Raw genomic sequence first — 23,515 nt, forward strand, 5'->3', positions numbered from 1 at the left:
CGTAAAACAGGAATTAGGTTTTGCGAAGTCGCTGGACAGTCAAGGTCTGAGATGCAGGAAAAGGTTGCGCACTGTACCCAGGAGCCGCATTACGATGACTGCTCTACGCTCGTCCATCTTCACGAATGGTGCGACTACGTCAATGTAGAAAATGGCTGCGTGAGAGTTGACCACGGAGGAGACCGTGCTGCAAAATAAGAGAAAGCCAAGAGTGCTTAACATCATCGTCAACGTCACTGCATGTAGCTTTTCATACTGAGGAATATAAAAGGAAGCAAAACTACCGGACCTTAACTGCAGAGCACGTGACTGGAGCCTGAACATCGACAAGACAAAGATATATTGCTGGAGAAGAGAGAGCAGAGGAGATGGAAGAGAAAATGAAAATAAATTAAAAAGAAGAGAGGGAGAGAGGGAAGTAGAGGATGAGAGAGAGAGAGACGTGCGCTCCGCTATTTCAAGTTACTTTGTGTTTTCTGTGCAATGCTTTACAATATATAATTTGCCGTTCCCTTTTTCGTGTGTGGGCAATATGACGGCATGCGCTACCGATAAAAGGCTACACTGACCTCCTTTGGGACACGTTTCATTGATGAAGGTTACACACCACGAGCAAGATTCAGCGATTGCAGTAGAGTATATTGCTAATAACATTCGAACTAGGCATGCTATGCGCACTGCCGAAAAAGCTTCTTGCATACCCAGCGAGCTCCCCTGCATTTCACCGGTATAGTTTGTGAGCAACGGTTAGTAAGTGAATTTCTTATTTCTTAGAATGTAGTAATGCGGCAGAAAGTTAAGCATCTCGTGGATAATATCTTGTAGCCAGTTTACACCCTTATATAATTGAGATTGAACCACGTAGGTCAAGAACCTTGCACATACTGGTAGTCGATGTATTGTGCTGATGGAAACTGCCTGGAAATAAGACTCGAACCACCTCGTCGCAGTCCGAACTGACACAAAACAGGTATTTAGCAAGCAGAAGCTACTGACGGAGCTCTCCGCGCCAAGCCGCTATCGAAGGAAGCTATGACGCTGTATAGGGTTTTAGACGGAATCTTCTGGGAGATTCTTCGAACTACAGTTCCATGGAAGTGCAAAGTAGAGACTTGAGTTCTGGTGCATAAAACCAATATTTTGATATTTTGGCGACCAGCAACCAGTTTTGCTCTTTCATGTCAAAGACACGAAATACTTGATGCGGCTATGCTGCTTTGAGCTAAGCACACCAAGCACCAGATCGATTGTAATTGAAGGAAAACACTTGTTGGCGGCACTTCGCGCAGCACGTGTCGCGAAGAGCGCCGGAAAAAGCAAATTACCATTTGAGACACCTAGAATCTAGATGCCCTCAATTAGTATCCCGTGTAACATATAAAACTGATGGCGGATCAACTCAGTTAATCCCGGATATCCGTAGCGACAGCTACCAAACGGATTGTTCACAAAGCCAGACTCGAACGTTCTCGTCGCCGGTGTACTAGCAGCAAACCATTTCTGTGCGCGTTTTTGGCGTCTTCTGAATCGTCTTGCTCCATTTGACCGGCTTCTTCTTCTCTTTCCTCTTCTATCTCTTCCCGCTGTCTTCTTCCCTTCTGTTTTCTTCGTCTTGGCGTCGTCCATATCTCCTTGCTCCATTTGACCAGTTTCTTCTTCGTCGTTTTCATTTCCTACTTCTCTCTCTTCCCTCTTCCCTTCTTCTGTGGCTCAGAACAACAAGATGCCATGCTTACGGCGCATGGTTTAGCTTACCCCAAATGCGCCGCTCGCTATCCTAGCGTAGCTTTCGCTACAAAAATGGCTATTGAAAATTCCACTGTGATGTGCGGAAGAAACACGCCGTTAGAGTAAAGCAATCCTTCCTATTTTTGTGTGCAAGCACTACGTTCGGATTGGATTGGAATACAGTCATTGGGAAACAATAATGTCGGCATTGAGCCATATGTTGGCATTATACTAGATCGGTTCGAGATCGACGCATTCTTTGCAAGTGGAATTGTTTTGCATTGGGTACATACGTTTTAGTTTCAAAGGGCTAAAGAAGGCTCGAGTCTGGAGCCGACGCCAGGTTACCTCCTGCCTTTTGCAGAACTTCTTGTCTCATGGAGGATATATCCGCCTTTCTAGCTTAAGTTGATTATTGTAGTTGGGAAGCAATATTATAGTGTCTCTCGAGAAATTGGAAGATCTAACCTGACTCCCTGGTCGGCTGCCATAACCCATGGGCCAACTCGTTTCCCTGTTCTCCGAGCATGCCGTCAAGCAATTGGTTCTACTACTCTTTAATTTCAGTCTTGATATCGTAGAATTGGTTCTGACTCCTTGCAGATCATGCCCTTGGCGAAATTGTTTTTAGCGACTTTGGAGTCGCTAATTATGGCGACAGCTTTGGTGCTGGCCATTGCCATGGCGATATTTTCCTTCTCCACCGTCACTGAGCTGTTTTTTGTTTTTGGAGCGAAGGCTACACTGCGGTACTCACTACACTTCTTCGCTGTGATCGCACTTTCATTGTGGTCGCACCTTGGCAGTGGGTACACTGAACTTGAGCCGTTGAAGAGAAGAAGTAGTAGTAGTCGTGGTAGGCGGCAGCTGGTAGCTGACATGGCCGAGCACTAACTGGATGTAGGGTTTCCTGACATTACGTGTGGCAGAAGCTGTCAACTAGGGGGTCTCCTTTCATACGGGAGGGGATATCGAAATCAGCCGGCCAAAACCTTGCATTCACGTTATACATAGGCCACGCAGGCACATTCGTAAGGCTCGATCAAAGCAGGGCTTTATATGTTGGCAGGTGGCTTACGCTATCGCGTTATAGCGAAGGTAGGAGTGAAAACAGAGAGAAAGAGGTCTCGTCGGGGAGGGCTTAAGACCACCGCGCGATTTCCCCTCATCGCACTTTAGTGGCCCAAAGTGCCCACAATGGCATAAATAAACTGAAACCATAGAGTAAACTACTATGTGCGAAAGCCGTCTTTACTTTCAACCCGAACCTAAGTAGCCATGCAGATAGCTGTCGAGCCCCGCCGGGGTGGTACAGTGGTTAGGACACTCGACTACTGTTCCCAAGGATGCGGGATCGAATCCCGGCCTCGGCGGCCGCTTTTTGATAGATGTGAAAAGCAAGGTGTCCGTGTGCTGTGCGATGTCAGTGTATGTTAAAGAACTTCAGGTGGTCGAAATATCTGGAGTCCTCCACTACGGCGTCTCTCACAGCCTGAGTCGCTTTGGGATGTTAAACCCCACAAACCAAGCAAGGTAACTCTCGCGTAACTCCAGGTTTAACCACAAGCTAAACCACCGCTAATTTTTATAGAACCTGCCATTAATGCTTTGCCCGAGCTGTTGGCGTGCATGGCCACAAAAGAATTGTCTCCTTCGGATTTCTCCGCGTCTACATAAACAGTGTATTCAGAGGCTCCTGGTAGTGTGAACACTACAGCTTACACTCAGCCGATTAGCTGTTGCGTGTACGACGGCCTGTTTGTGCATGAAAATAAAAATCAATATCGCTTGCACTCACACGCAGCCTTACTTCACAGAATGCGAAGCGAAAGTTTGAACTAGTATTTAGTCCAGCCTTCTGGTCTGTCGTCTGCTATGTGCGTCTTAATACGGACTGTTCCTACTCCAGGCTACGCTCGCCCAGTTGCTTTGCTGGTACTTCTACGGTAATAATTAAATGACTGAAAAATAATAATTGGCAATCAAACACAGTAGACACGACAAAACAGCAGTAGCACACATCTGCGCGTGGCGGCACGTCATGCACTATGCTTTCGCTCGATTTCTTGGCAAATATAATTTTGTCGCCGGTATAAAATTGTTCGCTACGCTATCAGTCTGGTCTGATTCAATATTGTTGATTATATGGCCTTTTTCTTTAAGCAGAGGGATACTTGTAGGTACCATTGTTTGTTTCAGCACGTCAGCGAAGAATAGTTATGAAGAATTGCATAATAGCACAAATATGTTGATGTATACATTGTGTCACAACCATACCCGGTTGAACGAACTGATGCGCATTACCTTGTGGAGGCGCCAAGCAGTCCAGCAAGCAACAAGCCCCGAAGGACTGTGACCTCAGAGAGGCGCTCTCGTATAAAGTATGGCACGATCTGTGAAACAAATAAAAAAGTCCGTTCAAATAAATAGCGGCAAAAGAAGTTTCTGTCTTTGAGGAAGTGCCACTGATGCAAGCAGTAAGCTGCCTTTAGAGCGCAGCGCATGAGCGACAACAAGACTTGTGAATTTACAAGTAATTATTACATCTGCGGTAGATGTACCAAAAACCAGGCTCTCTGTAAAGCTCGATTTGTGTTGGCAGATACAAACCTGTTGTTCGACCTCCGCAAAATTGTGGGCTGTAATAGGGGGTGACGCGAGCAAGGTATTCGTTGCGAGAAACGACTAACGTCAAGCTTGCCTTTTATTATGGTGAAGCGCAACTGACGAAGTTTTTCTAAAAGGAATTGCGCGCGTCGACTAGCGCAGACAGTGGTGAATGCACGGTACTTCTGCCCTCGATGGTTCAAGCATCATGCCATAAAACAAAACGAAAGGGAGGGCGGGATTACAATGCTCGTTGTTATTACGGTGGGTAGATGGAATACTGGAGCATTACTTTTGAAATGGGTTGGCGGCTATTGGGCAATTCTACTGCCCCTTTGAAGTAAGACCGGAAGCCTTTATACTTTATCTTAGCAAGTGACCTTGTGCGAATGGGCCAGAAGGTATGACTTCAATGACGGGGTTGTCGAAATTGTGAGGCGATGGCCGGCTGTGCCATAATGTGGATAGACACTCTGGCTGCTCTCATGATTCTGCAACGCTGTGCGATTTAGAGAATACACAAGCGATAAATCCTGCCTTGAGACTTCTTAGGACAACACACATCTGCACAAGAAGTAATAATGTTGCTACGTGACTGTAGCAGGCCTATCGCAAAGTCACTAAGAAGCAGGGAAAGGGACGAGCTGGAATGGATTCGTACGTCGCACTTTCCCGGCGTGCTTTTCGCTGGCGTCCTTATTTGCTGTTATTCGTTCGCATCGGCGATGTGCTCACAGATCAAGGTATCTCGATTAGCTGCTCGGGACTCCTAATACACCCATCGTGTACCTCAGTTGACATTTTCTCCCTCATGCTTTCTTACCACTTAAAACGTACTGCATTCTCGGCACTTGCTATTGCACACACATCAAATAGGTTTGTTTATGATTTGTTTATGAGGCTTAACGTCCCACAGCGACTCAGGCTATGATAGACGCACATCAAATAGGTGTCAGTTACCTCGTCCTGGGTCTTTATGGCACCGGCCAGCAGCGGGTCACAGTCCCGGTACCAGTATATCAAGGCTGTGGATCCCAGTCCTATAAATACCTGGAAGAGCGCGAAGCTAAACGGCCCGGCGACGGATATCCTAAAACGATATTGAGAGTCGGCATAAACAAAAAACGCCTTTTAAATTTACTGTTCATATATTTGATGCGGTATATTATCACGTGGTCGTGACAATGCCGAAGAAAGCAAACGAGCAGACTGATCTTGCACTTAAACGATATAGCAGGCTGACTGGCGCCCGAAAGAACTAAGCAACTCGGTGGGCAGCAAGCGTGCTCGTCGGTCGTCAGACTACGAAGCCCGTTGCACTCGTCAGCGCTAAATTTAAAGTCGGTGAAGGAACATCTAAATAAATCCGCACAATTTGTCTAGCACGAACTGGAACATTGTGGAAACATATGCGAATGTTCACGTAATCATTCTAGATATATGTCGGCGCTTCTTGCGCAACGCAGATAATGCTAGAGCCGTGCCCTGCGGCTTTGAAATGCCCATATACAAACAGAAACCTTCGTGCCTAGATCATTCTGCGCGCTACAAGCAAACTGATAAGCCGCATGCCTGATACCTTTGGCAGCAATAAATACAGATGAAAATCGCTCGCGTCAAAATAATAAGGATGCTACGTGCCATCTCGCCTCTCGGAGTGTCCTTGCTGCTATGAATCTCTGCACCGCCATCTGATCAAATCCGGTACGCACCAGAGCAAAAGGGAGCCCTCCTGCCAGGCTGCTCCATAAGTTTTCGTCACTCGATAAATCCAGGTTTGTCCTGAAATTTGATGTATTTATTGAGCGAAGAGCATGCCATAAGCATTGCCATTTTGTTCAGTTTGTGCTCTAGGAGGGGGTTTCAGGATTCGCCTGCTCTCCGCTGTAGTAATAATTTTTCTTATTGAAATTGAGTCGATGTTACAGAGTAATAATGATTCAATGAACTAAACTGCTCACGTAGTTAATGCTATATATGCTTCGTTTTTTTTCGCAATCCAGACTAGCAAATGGCAGAGCAAAAACAAAGCGTCTAAAACGGCCTCTTTTGTTTGTATGGTAGTGACAATTCGTAATTTTGTGCGAACGTTGTGGCGCAGCAGGAGTGGATGAAAAAATATTTCTGTCGTACCTAAACATGTAATTTGTAAAGTTGAAGTCGCTAAGTGGCCTCAGTGGTGGACTGGCATTGCTCGAGTCATATACGACTTTACCAATGACCACGAAAGGCGAAGCGAGCATGACCACAGCTTGCACACAGTCCGCCCAAACGACGCCTCGTAGGCCTCCCTGCGATGCAAAAAAAAAACAACAACAAAAAACAATGCGCACAAACAGCAACTGTACACCACTTAAGGAACCTACTGGGGCTGCATTCAGCAACGGTCCAAAAAACTGCTTAAGCGATTATGCTAGTTGCACAGTTTACTGATTGTCGAAATCAGGAACTTCAACCTGTTTTGACTTGCTATGCACGGCTGGGAAATTACATGTAGGATTACTTGCCGTGAACACTGGTTACATTTGAATTTCAATGATTCAAGAAACAGAAAGGCCAATGTCAACTCATGTCAGCTTAGACAATTTTGGTGAGGCGAAGAGATTCTGCTACAGATTTGATGCTGAAATTTTGGAATGTAGATGAACGCAACGAGGGCAATGTGTTGTAAAGTAAAATGGGTTTTGACAGCGCAAGAATGTTTTTCGTAACCTTCCCTTGCAGCAGCGGTTAACTGCTAAATCAAGGCATGCGCATTGAAATACTGGGCTAAATAGTATTCCGCGACTGTTTTTCTTGGCGATAAAATGCAGTGTACAAAAGTGGAGAATATACAACTGTGTCTTCAGGCTGATTGTAGAGCTATTTTTGTTGTTCTTGTGCCTGCAATTAGCTCTGGTCGTCCGTGGAACCTTGGCATCGGACGGGGCTAAGAACTCTTTCTAATAAAACATTGTTTCCCAGCACACTCGATATTGCAAATTGCCAATAAGGTTGTAACGTATTGTTACGAGGCGTCAAGTCGGAGAACAGAGAAATGACCAATGACGGTGATATAAGCTTAATGAATGCCGGCGGCGCCGCGTGATTCCGTTCTCTCAACTGTATGGATGGATGGATGGAAAGTAGGAGCTTCCTCTTTGAAAGAGGGTGGTAGCAGTTGCTATCATGCTCGTTTTTTTCCTATATGTTGAATATTGTTTTAGATCGGTGAACTATACCATCATTCCAGGTATTGAATTTTTATACAGTTATACAGCTTGTCCAAGCTGTATAACTTCTTCAAGCCAAGCTTTTGTTTTGTTTTCTCTTTTGTGCCAAATATAAAAGAACACTGCCATTGCTTATTAATTTTGAGCGAACAAAAAAGGCTTCAAAAGAAGCATTTTGCTATACCTTAGAGGCTTAGATTATTCCTAATAAAGCGTTAATTAGGTGCTTTGCATTGGTCCACAGCTACGTCACAATATTTAAGAACGTACAATATAGATGTTCATCGATAGTCCAAATTGTGAGCGCTGGAAAGTTTCTAGGAAGCTTAAAACATTTATAATAACGTGTTCTTAATTAAATATCTTGTAATAATTCCCCAGTTTCCTGACACATATATTTAATCTCCAGTTCATTTTTTTGCGGCAGTTTTAATTTATTGCTATGGGCGCTGCAAAACATTTAAAAGTAGATTTTTACGAAACATCAAAAGCTTAACTGTTCCCATACGCATGCATGTAAAAATATTTTAATATCTCACAGTCGCCTCAGTAATAACTCAGTAATTATTGTTCAAGTAGGTTAGTAATGGATGTGTCTCAAGGAACGAATATTACTAACCTATTGTTTAAGAGGACGGTGTCACCTTAGCGGGGACGCTTCGTAAAGAACATAAGGCGCCTTTCGACCATGTAGGTTTTGGTTTCAGCGAAAGAAAATCTGTCATGGAGCATAGATGCAGTGCATCTGTTACAGCTCTTTTTGGTTAAAGAAAAAAAAGGGACATAAATAAATTTGTTGCTGAATAGTGTCGTTGCTTCACTGAGTAAATGAGAACTGAATCTCTTCCTAAACGTGACTTCTTGGTTTGGGACTGCTCAGAGAAGAATAAATAGCTGCAAACAAAATGCACTGTAGAACAGTAAGGAATCTATGCCTTTCTGCCCGCATACGGTTTATGTTGACCTCAGGAAATATAGAGAGCATAAATAGCCTTACCAGAGCTGTGTAAACTGTGCCGGCTAGACCAATGGCAACGTTCGAGTACGGCAGCGGCACCGGAAACACTAGAAGAAAGGAAGACGAAAAGAGCTAACGGCTACAATTTAATGATTACCAGCTGATATGCGATCATTGAATGCTCAGCAAGATGGCATACATTGCATGCCAAACTTGGAAGAAATCGTTTTTGCAGCAAAAACTATAAAAGCTTGCAATAGCTACGCATGTAATACCCCATACCTGTGGCCCTTGAGGTGTAGTCTACATGCATAAATAAAAGTTATTCCACGTACATATACGTGAGTGTGAGCAGGTACTTTCCGCTAAACTTAGATAAAGATGCAGTATAGTCTGATTTACTAGGTTTCACTTGGTTGTCGCCGAGTCATCGCCCAGGCGTCACGCCCCATTGACTATAATAGGAAGGCTAAGTTCCGAAAAACGAGTTGTACATGCAAATTTACGAAACTCTTGGCCCTAGAGAATAAGCAATCTACCGTGGTCTCTACAGCTTCCATGGCCAAGCTTCCGCGACATCAAGAGGCCATGCACCGACCCCGATACCGAGCATACTTTGACGTCCAATCTTTCGCAGCTGTTTTCGGTGCCTGTTATGCATGAAACCGCCAAAACTTTTAGTTTCCCCTCCTTTTAGCATCCCCTCTTTATTCCCCTTATCCATTTTCGCCAGACTAGGGTAGCCAACCGAAGGCCTTTCCGGTTAACATCCCTGCCTTCCATCTTCATCCCTATCTATCTATCTGTCTATTTTACTGGGTGCTTTATAAAAGCGCCGTTAACAAATCGACGGTGGATCGCATTTACGTTTGCCATTTATTTCATTTTTATTATTTAATATACTGTAGGGATCGACACGCCAAAGCAAAAACCTAAATGAGCAGACATGCGGTAAACGAGGTTTCCACGTCTAGTCCGACTTTTCTAGAGCGGTATGCTTTGCTTTCTAACCGCAGAATGCCGACATCATTACGTTTAGCCTCCGTAGCAACAAAGATTAGGCGCGGGTATATAACTCAGCCACCATTAGGCCAGTGTATGTGAAAGAAACTTCCCACCATTAGGCCCCCAGTATGTCAAAGAAACTTCCTGCGCTTTTCCTAAACTTCTCTAACACCTCAGATGTTAGGAAGCTTTCCCTAACACCCATTGAGGTGTTAAGGAAAGCTTGAATTCAAAGGTGAACAATAGCAAGGCCCGTGGGCCGGCCTTAGGTTCCCGCGAATTGGAGACGTGTTTTGGGCCCCAGGCAAGTGTCAGTGAATGTAGGTTTACCTTCTTTGTGCTGTCCAATATGTTATTTTTGTAGCTGTAGATTCAGTGCCTTGTACCGCCAAATTATGAACGGTAATTAGGCTGAGAATATTGGCGCACAAACATTTTTTTTACCACGCTCCCAGCGGGACCGACTCTCCTGGCGACAATAAAACAATGATGGAGGCTTTAATCCCCAGCCTGATACGCTTTGGTTCACTGCAGTCATCTCTCGGTATTGTGTCTGTAATGATTGCAACCTTTTTTCGTATGTGCGTTGGGTGCGTGAGCTGCGTTCAACAACAGGCTAAATGGTTTGGATATAATTTGCTGTACGCTTTCTCTTGACCGATGTTGCTAACCTCACTGGGTACGCTGTATACATTGCTGAGGTTTGCTACGCAAGTTGATGAGCTGCGCAATAACCCTAGTGTCAGTGACTTTGTAAATAAATATAATATGAATGCTATTTGGAATTTTGAGTTTTAACGGAATTTATGGCGTGTGAGGCACAAAGAACAAACAGTTCCAAAAAGGCGAAAACTCGAGACTTATCAAAATGCAATTGAGCTTCTTTTGCCTTTTTTTTTAAGCGCGATAGGGCGAAACAAGAGAACCAAACGTTCTTGCAGCTGCGTTGTTTTGTTCCTTTGCGCGCAGCTGCTCTCGTCGAACAGAAACGGACGCACACGAATGCGCGAATCTGTTTCGATCTTTTTTTAATTTGCAGTCACGCGTACTAACCGTTCTTGACACCGCGTTACTAAATATAGGTTATCGGGGGCGTGCTTCACGGTCACAGAGCAGCTGTAGTGTGCGTGGTTTTGAAATGTGTCTATGCACTTCGGGTAAACATCCAGTGCATGAATGTGAGAGTGACAAAGACAAATACTAGTAGACTAGAGCATGCATTCACGGAAATAGACAATCAGAAAGAGAGAGAAAGGAAGCTTTCACAATGCAGGAAAAAGTTTGAGAAGTCGCTTAAGAATGCGTACGTGTATGAATGGGAATGCGCTCTTTTTGCGACCGCAAGGTTGCTGCAAAAAGTGTCTAAATTCATTGTACTTTTTTCTTGTAATGTGTGAGCATGCTTGTTGCGTACGAGACCGGCGATATTCGGTTCTTGCGCTACAAAGCGACATTAGTTTCCGAGTTTGCACGGCCAGTTCGCAATGCGCTACGTAGGCATAGTGCATTCGAGGAATTAGTGCATTCTCTATGTTTTATAATGCAATAGATCAGTGCGTCAAATCTTGTCATTATCAATCATAGGTATTTATAATACAGTACCCGGCATAATACTGACGGAATAAATTTTACCGTTCAGACTGAAGAAGCAAAGTGACAACTGAAAATAAATACAAGCACAAAATTCAGAATAAAAAAAAATTGGCGGTGGTTTAGCTTTGGTGAACCCTAGTTGAATTACAAAAGCAACGGCAGAAGATTCTTTTGCCTGCTACATTATTTACATATATCACGCCCTGTCAGTGTAAGGTGTTACCTTATAGGCGACACTTAAGCTCATCCTTTAAAGGTAAGACGCGAGAGCGTAAGCTACCAACCCACACATATGATCACGCTTCAAAAAGCGTGTCTGCATGTCGTAAGGGTAACGAGAATGCAAACGGTTCTGGCAGGCTGTTTATATCACCCTCCCATGTGAAAGGAGTGATTCGTGCTGGCAGCTGTTGCCCTTGGCATAGGGATAACGTGAATTCAAATGTCATGGCAGGCTGATTTTTTAGAGCGCAGCTGCTTGGCGCCCGTTCCTGCGTTTCGCGTCGCCGTTGCCGTTGCCGTAGTCGTCGGCGTTGTCTCTTGGAACCAGCTCCGCAACTGGGGCATGGATATTTATCTTGAACAATTGCAGTTATGCACGACTGCTTCGAAATTGTTTGAAATTGTTCAAAATGCATTTGGTGGCGCTATTTTGGGCTGTTTCTTGTCAGCTTTAATTTGAGCTCTGGCAAAGGCAGTAAGTACTCATCTTGAGACGCCTGCCGACAAGGTTTGCCGCATTGACCACCGTGTTGTGTAGCTGTTTACGGCTTAAATTCTGCCTAATATAGAGATTCATTTAAAAGCCTTTCGTGCCTCTCTAAGTACCAGCCAGCCTTCAGTGCCACATGACAGCATACTCACTTCTTGACTGGGGAATAAGCAAATCTTTCTTTCTGCATGTATTTTTTTGGTTGCATATTTGTGGTCGGATGATGAAGGCAGCATTGTTACAGCTGAAGGAGACCACAGAACGCAAATGGGAAACACTGGCACGCACTACGACAGCAGTGACTATAACATAAGCACAGGCTTCAAAGATATGACACATTTAATATGACAGTGTCAGCGGACATATAACTTTACTTCGTAAACGTTTTATGTAGGAAGAGGTTTGTGTTCTATTTCAGTTGACACTGTGGCAACTGCAAATGATATGCGCAATGAAGTCACTGCGCTTGCTTCTCAAGCATGGCTGCAGCTGGCGAGCAAGGGTTACAATACGCGCTGGACTCTCCACTACCGGCTGTAACGTCAATGATGGTACAAATTGTCAGCGTGAAATAAAGTGCGAAAACATAGAAAGTCAGGAACGTTGAGTAGAGTATTAGTCTGCTGCGGGAGTGGGGAGAGAGGAAAGTATTAAAAATGGGCGCGAGTGAAGATGGGAGATGACGTTATAAGTACAGTAAGATGATAGGTATCGACTGACGTAATGCACACATTCACGCGCCTGCACAGTAACAGAAGGGTAATACGAGGCCTGAGAGATGTCTCCAGATGTTTGAGTCTTCTCGCAGAGATTCTCGCAGGTATGAGCTAACACAAATGCGGCACGCCATGCTAACATACATCTCAAGGACAAAGGACAAGGCTGGTGTGGTATGCGTAAGTTGTAATTCATGCGCATATCAAAGGAATTTGATTCAGAAAAGGGAGTCCGCGCGGCCTCGCATAAAAATTGGAGTAGGGACTTTGGAGTGTACTGGATTTGGCGTACCGAGGAAGCAACGAAAGTTTCACCTATTAGACACTAGCGGGGTGATTTGGCGTTGAAAATACCTCAGGGAAAAATGCGGGTTAACGTCCTCTGGCTAAGAGCAATGTTTCGGACAACAAACACCCTCGGTAGACGTTAGCGTTTCCGAAAATGACTATATTTCTTCGGTATTCGCTTCTTCATTGTGCGCACTAGAAAACAAACAATATCTGAGAGTGTCTTTATCTTTTAGGTAAAAGTGTACTCAATAAAACAATTGTTGCATTGATGCTTAATAGCGTTTACTAAGCTTAATAAAGCCAACAGGATTTGCGTAAGTGAGCAAAGAAATACAAGATAAAAAATACGTACTCGTTGAGATCCCTATAGCTGCGCTGTAGATGGCCACTGCTCCCAGGGTTTGCTGCGGTTGGTAAATATTATTCTTGAAACACGCAGCTTTTCTCTCCCAATATAAGATGACGTTGTGTAGGGGAAGAGAAAAGTTGAATAGAACAATAATTTCTAAGCTAAAGTTACATCTCTGAATGTGAGTAATATATTCTATGCTGAGGAGCGATGGAAAGAAAAGTTTTCCGTCAATTGTTTCTTTTCGCCCCTACCCCGTTCCATTCGGCTTGCCTCCCAGAACCTAACCATTTAGCGAACTCACATCACTTTGGCACATGACTCTCTTCAATGGTGAATATAAAGAGTATAAAATGTTGTAGTCACCCTTTCATATCGGGGCGGTCAAAAATGATTGCAGCTGGTGCTTATCAAACTTAGCATGTGCTTTGACTCGCACTTCTGCATTGTTGGTGTATGCCCTTTTCATTTCTTTTACTTAATGCAGATCCTTAGTCTGGCTGATATAGGAATGATTGAACATGTTAAAAAAGTCGTGCAGAAATGCGCCGAAGCGGATGAACATGTTAGCAAATTAGTACATTACATAAGTTGAGTTGGGGGAGTAGCACGCACAAAAACTTCTAGCTAGTGTTCAGTGTTACCTACTGCTGCACATATGCTGCTAAGCTTTAAAGGTGGTCAGGTAATGTGTTTTTCACAGCGGAAGTTTGAACCGTCTCACTTCCTGCGTTGCCATTTAACCGGGTACAGTGGCAGCAAAGCAACGCTCGCTATCATCTCGACTGGTCAGCGCACGGCGCAGAGGAGCAAAGCCACAGCTGGCGTAGTGAGGAGGACAGAAAGGAAAGAAAACGTGCAGTAAGAGTCCCACTTCCGCATGAATATCTGAATGGCGCCGTGATGGTGGAAATAAATGTGGAAGTGAAAAATGAAATGGCCGTATAGGTGGCGGGGATCGCCGAAGCATCCATGTTGCGTTGCGGGGGCAGGAGATGAGCAGGCGTGGTGGTTGGATCTCTATGGAAGAATCTACATGGCAGTTGACAGAGAGACGCAGCGTGGGAAGCATGAGTAAAAAGATAGCACGTTTTATACCTTGTTACATATCTGCAGAAAAACAAAATTGAAGCCGGCATTACAGGGTTTACTTGCATTTCGGTTATCTACTTGTCTTTTGTCGCACGACGTGACGTTCTCTTAAAACAGGTGCTAATAGGGTACCACGCTCCTGCTCGAGCATCGAGTGACCAGCATGACAGAGTGATGACGACCATAGTGCCATAGGATACTGAAAATGCAGCGTTGCAAACGTGACGGCGTCTAAGACTAAAGATTGTGAAGTTTGCCGAAAGCATTGAGATTCGAGGGCCGGTGCGTGTGCATGTGAGCGTTGAGGTGCTAAAACGTACACGCGAGACGGCCCACAATGCAGTCGCCTGCGAAATACCAACGCGGGATTACCAATAAGCTCAAACATCTTTCCTTGATTGCTGCGATTAACAGGCAGGCTTCACAGTTTTGATTTTTCTTCATTCATCGCTTAAGATCTGTTACCTTCGCGATACCTGTAAGATGAAATGGCGTGTTTTTATTCGCTTCCTCACTCACTTAGCCACCGTTTCCATTACTTTTTTTTCATCTTTATTTTCATCTTTATTTTTCACTGTGAGGTACATGTACATGGATTATTAGTATTACAGAAGGAGGTCCCGAAGTATAAACTGTCCGGGGGACCTCCTAATTGCTCTATTGCTCCTTCTTTAATTGCGTTTTACTCTTTCTACTTTTCCTTTCTTATTCTGATCTTTTTTAATGTTTTTACTTGGTCTCATTTTATACTTTTTCCTTTTTATTTTTGACTGACTGTTGTTGATGTTGGAACGCAATGCGAAGCCTGACATTAAAGTTTTGCAACGTTTATTCGTTTTCAAGCGTTGCACAGGTGTTTTGCACAATTTCGGCCTCTGTGGCTGTTTGATGCTTGCCCACTATATCGACGCCCTTGGCTATTTTGACGTCTGAGTGATTTCCGACGTGCTTGGGTCTAATTAATCAACTAACTAATACACATCAGCGAAATTTTGCGCTGAGGCAAGCTTTCCCATTCTAAATTATACAATCAGTTTTTTTTTTTTGCTTATCAATCAATTCCTTTCTCGACAATGACGGCTCGACATCCACCGCGGACGCGCAAATCCTGTCCGCACTCATAATGACTTTCGCCTTAAAAAATATCTACCAAAACTGCTTACACTGAAAATGAAGTAGACGAAGCAAGCGGTGATGCCGACCTTGTTGTCGAAACGCAGCCTCAAGTACTTGAGTTCATGAAAATAAAAAAAAGTAAAAGTACAAATTTACTTTTGAAGGTGTAAAGAAGTTATGAGCACTGCTGAAACCCAATGAACGCTGTCGCACTACATATCAGGAATAAGAAAGCAGTACCACGTGACTGAATTGAAAGGCTTCTATAATGGCTATTGACGAGACGCTGAATTTTAGTTAGACTTTATCGCGCACTAGTCTTGATTTGGCACGCACTAAAACACTGAATCTCTCGTTAAACCGCAGTCTACATCACGTAAGGTCCCATTGCATTCACGTCTCTTCGTCTCACAACTGTAAAGAGTTATATGAGTTATCGATAGTTACGGGATGATGCATTCTAGAAACGAAAACTGTGCAGATTCACTAATATCAGGGCCGGCTTGCACGATAAAGTCCGAGCTAAGTCCAGACTTAAATGGTGTCTTTAGAAAGACCAAGCTTATTTAAGACGGCTCGTGTTCAGAACGCTTTGGGTTCATGTTCACCAGAGTGGCTTCCCAGAACGGCCTCAGCAACCACTTGGGGCATTTTTCCTCGTAACACAATCTTATGCCGCAAAAAGCAATGGCACGGATTTTACACAACGCAAAATTGACGGAATGTGTACATCTTAAAGCAGGGACAGTGCCAGCGCATCCCTGTATATCCCTAATTTCTCTACTTAGACACCTGGCGTCCTTGTGTCGTAACCAAGACAGCACTAGAGTCGTAATCATACAAGCGACTTATTCAAGTCAGGACTGAAGCCCAGTCTTTACTCCAGTCTTAAGCCGCCATGCTAGTGGCCTATTCTTTAGACTCCAGTTAAGTCTGGACTTAGCTAAGACAGTCTTAAGAATGTTTTGTGCAAGCGGGCCCAGTTTTTTGCTATGCACTGAAACCGAGCAGTGGGTTTTTCCTTTTACCACGAGCAGCTTACATTGAAATGCATCATATCTCGGTTTCCCTTTGTACATCGACCAAACTAAGAAATATATTTGGTTCCTGGCAGCGCAACGAATGTCCTTGTGTAGATGGATGGATGGAACATAGGAGCCTCCACTTTGAGACGGGGTGGTAGCAGTAGATATTTGCTTTACATACTGCTCTCTGGAGGTGGAATAAATTGCATACTCACCTGGAAAATGGACGCTACCCGCAGCTTGTACAGGAGCGGCACCAGTGCCGTGGACGCGATGGCCACCGATATCGGTATTGACGCCAAAAACCAATTTATGTGGAAGCCGTGGCCGTAGTAGTGAGCCATGAAGCCCACCACAGCCATTCCGTTCACTGCAGACGCCAGGACCGACACCGCGAGAGCCGAGGCCGGCAGTCTGCGGCCGCCTAGAAAAGCCTCCATCTCAGGACTGGTCCTCCCACTTGTTGGCGCCTGTAATCAGGGAGCAAGTTTTAAACTCGCATTACGAACCACAAGGTTCTGGTTTTTAACAGGACAACTATCTTAGTTCACGTTGCATGTCTGTTTGTGAGCGTAAATAGAAACGAATGCGCCTGCTTTTATAGACCTTGTAAAGAACATTATGCCTTATTTTTTTCTGTGACATGTCTCACGTCCTTGTTTCTCTTTAGAAGCGTAGCGCGGGAACCTATCTGGTTAACTGCAAATTGGACCATTTGGCACAATGGAAGCATGATGACATATGTGAATGCAGTTCTCAGATGGAAATGTTTTCTTTATTTGCAACCGCACAATATTAGTTTTAAACGCATCTCGTCTCAGTTCACGAATGTAAATATATCGGGCTGCTCTGTTCAAGCTTAGTGGACGGAAAAATGTATTTGCTTTAAAGCCGATGACACTGCAAACAAAGTGCCCGTGACGACTAAATAACTTGCTATCATTTACTTATGCATGATTATTAAAGAAAATGACTTTAATATCTGTTGGCCAGTAATGTCAGTCGGTTCGTTCGCTTCATTGTCGTGGTTTGAGGTATTTGTATTCCGTTGCGTTTTCCTCGCTTTGGAATGTGACGACTGTAGCGTAGGTAAGAAAATTCTGGCCTGTGAATGCTATGTCCTTTGGCCCCTTCTAGTGACTGCTTGCCTTTTCTTTTTTATATTTCTTAATTTTTATACGGAGAGCATAACAACCCATGCTAATCAACCAGTGGAAAGGTGCCGAAATAATCAGCAATTGTTGTTGCCTCGAAGCCAGAAATGAAACTTTCTAAAACGAATTAGAGGAAACATTGTATACCCAAAGGCGATGATTTTTCAGACGAATACTGGGGAGTAGGGGATCATGTCCCGACTTCAGATATGCACATTGCGTTCGAAGGGGAGAAAAATGAGGATTATCGTACTAAATTCTGCGATGCGTGGATGTGTCAGAAATGTGGTATCGGCCTCACTCGCATGATAAACAATATCTTGAGTATTGGCTAGTGAGGATGCGAGAATAATCCCATTTAGGTATCGATAATGATATGCTTGTATGATCCATGAAATCACAAGTAAGTCTAGAATATGGAGGAAAATGAACAGATTCTCTGAGACTACGGCGCAGAGTTCGGTGTCTTCGATGCTGATACCATTGTTTTTAAGTCCTAAGATCTCTGACGCTCTTATTTTGTTAGGTGCAATACAAATAAATAAACGTTACTATCGATTATTCAACAAAAGCAGGGCGATTGTAGCCACCGCCCGCACAGCGAAACTTACCTTTCTGCAGCGACCAGCCAAAGAAAAGTAGAGGCCGACCAGGTAACCCAAGGCAGTGAGCACAGCAAATACAGCGCAGTCTGCAGGGCCGAGACTCTCCGAGTCAGCCATGCTTTTCTCTTCCTGGAAAAAAGAGCGCATTTAGACTAAAGGTTTTTGTAGTAAACGTTGCTTGACAAAGAAGGCCCTAGTTTATATTTTCGCTTTCTTAATAAACAAGATTTACTGTACTTTTTCCCCGTAGATGGTGAGGAGAGGCGAGTAATCTAGACCAACCTCTACTCGTCGTTTTCAGCGAAATAAGCGACAAATAATACAACTGGCGAGTTTCCGGCTTTATGAATAGCGTTTCCAATGCCTGCTGCTGTTATTGCACAGATTGATTAACCTTGAAGCGGCTGAAGTAGGTGCTTTGGACGTTTATTGTATCTGCAATCTCCCGTGTGTGTAACAACTTTTAATTTTGTATTTTTTTTTCCATTTTGTTTCCTTTCCTCTACCCCTCTAATCACATTATATTTTTTTTCTTATCACATGGAAGTATACTTCAAAAAAGTTCTTTGCTACTTAACTCTTGGTCGATCCCCCCCCCCCCTGTGGGTATGTGCCATACGTTATTTGGACAACAACAACAACAACAACAACAACAACAACAACAACAACAACAACAACAACAACAACAACAACAACAACAACAACAACAACAACAACAACAACAACAACAACAACAACAACAACAACAACAACAACAACAACAACAACAACAACAACAACAACAACAACAACAACAAACTATAGAGCCCACCTGCCTGCACAGTCCTCTGATGAACCGCGAGTATTCGTCCAAGCTCTCCTCGTTGCTATTTCTCTGCAAATGAAATTAATAGCCAAGTGCGTCCTGTTAAGCAAGATGGATCCAATCGAAGGGACTTGATACAGCACAAAATGCATAGCTCTGCTGATGATCGTACTTGGTGCGGCAATTTCACCGTGTCAGAGCGGGTACACTCGTCAGTAGAGAGCCTGTGGGCGGCACAAGCTTCGAATTCTGAAAATGATTCCAGCCTCTGATTCATACTGTTTTTGTGCAGTTAGTTTCCGGCACATATGTGAAGGCAAAAAAAAAAAACATTTTCTTCCTGCGGGTGCAATGCCAGCAGCAGCAGCTGGAACGGAGCGCATTCTGACGTCACTTTTCGCAAGCGAAACGGCAAGTCAGCAATGAGAGCGCTGTGCAGAAACAGATGTTGCATGAACATAAGTCATCTCCCTGGCGCCCATGTTCTACGCAGTGCGCAGTCCGATTGTGGCACACGTCTAATTATTTACTTTGTTTCGGTTACCCCTAAGTGCTGTTGTAAAAGTCTAAGTCCCACAGAACCTGTAGCATCATAAAAATGTTAGGAACGGTAGTGTTAACCCACGTGAGAACATCCCCAGCCTGCTGTGAAGATGCGCTCCGTGCTCATTGCATTATCAGCCTTGTGACGTGTTTTTGAAGAGATAAAATTGCACGTGACAGTTTTGCTGCTAGCGCAATACACATGTGGCCTCATTGCCAAAATACACAGCAAATTTCAGAAGTCCAGAATGTGCAAAAAGCTGGATAAGATGCTAGAATAGAAGGCTGACGCCGAGGGGCACCCACAATTACTCCTAACAAACTAACTAAAAGGAAGCGTAGACGGCATAATTAGCCTTATCTCGCGCCAAGGACGTAGCCTCAACTCACCGACATATTCTTTCCATGGCTTCAGCATAGTGCGGACTATCTTTCTTATCGGTACGCTTATACAGGAGGAGTGTGAAAATGCGGTTGTTGACAAAAAAACTCCCCCCCCCCCCCCCATCCTCTATAGGCTGTGTTAGAGGGACCTGCGATCTCCACAGAAATACAAGTGCGGGCGTCCTAGTTGTAGCCTGTTCTATTAAATTCGAGGTATCTTTCCTTTGTTAAAACCGACACATCAGTGTGCGGTATGCTGTAGTCTTAGGTGATACAAATGGGATTTCCTTATGTGCGGGCACTTTTACGTCAACTGTCTCCGCAAAATTTCTATGAAAGAAAATCTTTGGGCTACCAACAAGCCTTCTAATGAGACAGTAGACAAGAATGGAGGCAGCACTCGATTAGCATGCATCATGAATACAATCCCACTGCCCTTATGCTGTGTCCATTAGACTAAATTTTAGTTCTTGTTGCAAGCTATATAGTCCAGGGATGTCCGCGATGAAGAACTGAATATAACTCGTATCACCCCGTATTTTGCCTGAATCGTAGCCTATAAAATGTGTCCCCAACTTTTATTAAGAAATGGCGTGTAACAGGCATTAAAACGAATGTGCTACGATTGCTTGGATGCTTTTAAAAAAAGAAAAACATCAGCAATTTGTACCGCTAATGGCAGTAACTTTCCTTTCTATCGTGTTCGTTCTAGCCTTCCGCTAGGTACTAGCCTTGGGCCTTTGCGTTTTTATTTCATATAAGTGACCTACCAAATTGTGTTGCCTGTTATGTTCATTCGGTTGCTGATTGCGCTCGTTTCATTGAAATAAACTATATTGAGCGATGCGTAGTTCACGTGGATGTTATAGTCTCTCTGCCTTGTGCCAAACGTAAAAATTGACACATTGAGAATTCTATAAGGATGCATATGTCGTGAAGCACTAGCAATTCGGTAATGAACCACCGGGACAAAACTGCTCTCAAAAGGGTCACATCCTATATGTTCCTAAGCATTCATGCTCAACTTGGGCTGGAAAACAAGCGTTGGGTTCATTGTTAACCATGCTGACCATGTGCTTGTAAATTTAAAACGTAAATTCACTGCATTTCCTGCTATTATGAAGCTTATCTACTACTTCAATGTTTGTTCTCAACATGTTTATACGTCGCCACTTTGAAACTCTTGTATTAACAACCTACTGAACCAGCTAGAAATAATTCAAATCAATTAGAGTTGTTTTATTATGCACAATTATCAACGCGCCTCTACCATATTTATAAACACACATTTGACTTATCCTGACTTGCATAGCGTCGGAAGCTTGCCGAATTTTGTGTAATTCGTTAGGTCTTCAACCATAGTGCTCTCCAAGATTGATTGATTAGTGCATTTTTATACGTAGCATCGCGCTTAGGTCCAATGCACAAAGTTGGCAGAGTTCATACCCCACTAATGTATTGTCCAGTCATTCATTCCACACATGTCTTCAGAATATACCTGCCTTCTTTGTGTTTAGAAAAATTTTATTAGACATTAGACATTCGCATGAATAGCTACAAATGACCAAGACAGGAAATGCACATGATTAAGAACAAAGGAAAGTGCACATAAAATATGTCCTAACGAACAAATAGATCACAAATCAGTATTTACATACATAATAAAATTTCGCTATTCGTGATGATATATACAATTTAGAATTGAAGTTATCACTAATTGCACCAATATTGTCCTCGCTACTATCATCATCACGGTAGACAAGGAGAATTATGATGCGCGTTGTATGATTCTAGGGGGGGGGCGCAGTCGGCTGGGCATCCAAGGCATGGTGGTTCGACTCCCGGTGGAGACAGGATTTATTCCTTTTGAACTATCTTCTTCACGGTAGGCAAGGAGCATTATGATGCCCGTTTCACGATCCCGGGCGTGGCCAATTTGTTGGTGACTCTCCCCGCTTCGGCGGATGGAGTTGAATAATGTACGCAGGAAAAATGGCGGGGGTCACAGCTTTTGAGATCAGTACTCCTAACGTTGGAGGCTTGCGGAATCGTCGACGCCAATGCCAGCTAACGTAACTGCTTGAAAGCTGCAGGGTGAATGCAACCGCGATTCTTAAAACTTTATTGGCTACGGATGAGGGTGCAAAAAATGCTCTTGAGATATTCGTATCACGATATAGCATTATTGTAAGCTATTCGAAAGGCTTGTCTGGAGGGGGCATGCTGTTTCTGACTATACACGAGACATGATGGGCTTGAGATATTGCCCTGATGGTGAAGGGAGGCTCACAGTTGTTACCTCGCTAGTTTGGGTCAGCAGTGGCGAATTGTTTGTGTGTACGCGCCGGTTAGGCAGCAGGACAGGAGGCTGTTTTTTTCATGACATTGGAAAACATCCTGCGCACGGATGGAGAAATTTTACTGCTGGGCGATTTCAATTGTGTATGTAACAATGAGGGCCAATTAGTATATTATGCACGTTATGATCCCAGTGCTGCTGTTCTCACTGCAAGTTTGTGAGGATAACCTTGTTGACATTGGATAACTAAAACGCGATAGCACACATTTCACGCACTTCCAATCGTCTTCGAAATCTCAAATTGACAGGATCTACTTTTTTTTTTTTGGCACATTACCTACTGCGCATGGATACTGAGTGAGAGCGATAATTTTTAGCGACCACTGCATAGTGTCAGTTCAGATAGGAATGCATACCAGACATACTCCAAAAGCAGTGGGAGCTATGGAAGATAAATATTTCCTTTCTTTCAGACGAAACTTTTCAGCGCGCTGTGGCTTCGTGCTTTAAATACACTTGGGCATGTGCCGATCTCTCAGTCTTTCAAAATTTGAATCTTTTTAAGCAGGAGCTTGTGAGCCTTGCAGTTGGAAATAAGTTCTCCGGGGTCATATCTTTATGATGTCAGCAATATTAAAGCGTAGGTATAAAAGTTTAGTGCAGAAAAAATATCAGGGTGCTTTGATTAGGTCGCGAACACGGAGATCCGTTCATGAATAACCATTTCGCCACACTTTTAGTGATGGGAGGGAAGCTGCTCTTTCGAAGGAGGTTTTAGAAATTGGTTGCGGAAGCGATACGTACACTGGCACGCCAGGTGTTCTTGGTACCTTCTTTAAATATTATGCATGGCTCTTTAGTGGTAGTAGTAACACGATCAGTTGGTCTGATTGCAGTCATTTAAGGGATGTTCCTCTCATTGAATATGACCAGCGGGCAACCATTTACGTGTCTGTTACTTTAGATGAGATTAAGTCGGCCATTTGTTCACTACAGGGCCAGAAATCTTCTGGCCCGGTGGTCTAAGTAGTGAGTTCTAGAAAACGTTTATGCGCACCATAGCACCCGTATTAGTGCTAGTTTTCAAAGCAGCTTACGACATTGGCTTTTCCCCTCTTACGCTTTATACTGGTGAAACCATATTAACTCATAAAACCACAGACTCATCTCGGTTTAAAACTGTTGAAGGGTATCATCCGTTATCCTTATGCAACGTGAGTTATATGATATTTGCGAAGGTTCTTTCTTCTCGTCTTCACGCTTGTTCCATTAAAGTTATTAGGGCCGCAACAAGTGTGCGGTATCAAAGGCTGTAGTATCC

The 23,515-nt window shown here is 43.8% G+C and overlaps 1 protein-coding gene across 1 annotated transcript; it reads right to left on the bottom strand.

Annotated features, from left to right (window-relative positions):
* Nucleotides 1–39: 39 nt before the first annotated feature.
* On the bottom strand, nt 40–19,030 carry LOC146189516 (putative sodium-dependent multivitamin transporter). Its single transcript, XM_084605290.1, has 11 exons — nt 18,975–19,030; nt 18,170–18,292; nt 16,620–16,874; nt 15,427–15,492; nt 13,175–13,226; nt 8,545–8,612; nt 6,469–6,626; nt 5,977–6,117; nt 5,296–5,425; nt 4,033–4,121; nt 40–187 (listed from the first exon to the last, which is right to left on the bottom strand). The coding sequence occupies exons 2-11, from the start codon at nt 18,278–18,280 to the stop codon at nt 40–42; spliced, it is 1,218 nt and encodes a 405-aa protein (XP_084461416.1). The 5' UTR covers nt 18,281–18,292; nt 18,975–19,030.
* Nucleotides 19,031–23,515: the final 4,485 nt, after the last annotated feature.

The sequence above is a fragment of the Amblyomma maculatum genome, chromosome 5, assembly GCF_055883805.1.
Source record: "Amblyomma maculatum isolate TAMU_Amacu chromosome 5, ASM5588380v1, whole genome shotgun sequence".
Classification (NCBI taxonomy): Eukaryota; Metazoa; Arthropoda; class Arachnida; order Ixodida; family Ixodidae; genus Amblyomma; species Amblyomma maculatum.

Excerpts from the sequence above, each read along its gene's own strand:
- LOC146189516 (XM_084605290.1), bottom strand. The coding sequence starts at position 18,280 with ATGGCTGACTCGGAGAGTCTCGGCCCTGCAGACTGCGCTGTATTTGCT. Across the intron at positions 8,613-13,174 it reads AGCTATAGGGATCTCAACGA|TGTTTCCGGTGCCGCTGCCG; the intron begins GTACGTATTTTT and ends CCTTTCTTCTAG. Across the intron at positions 4,122-5,295 it reads CCATAAAGACCCAGGACGAG|ATCGTGCCATACTTTATACG; the intron begins GTAACTGACACC and ends TTTGTTTCACAG.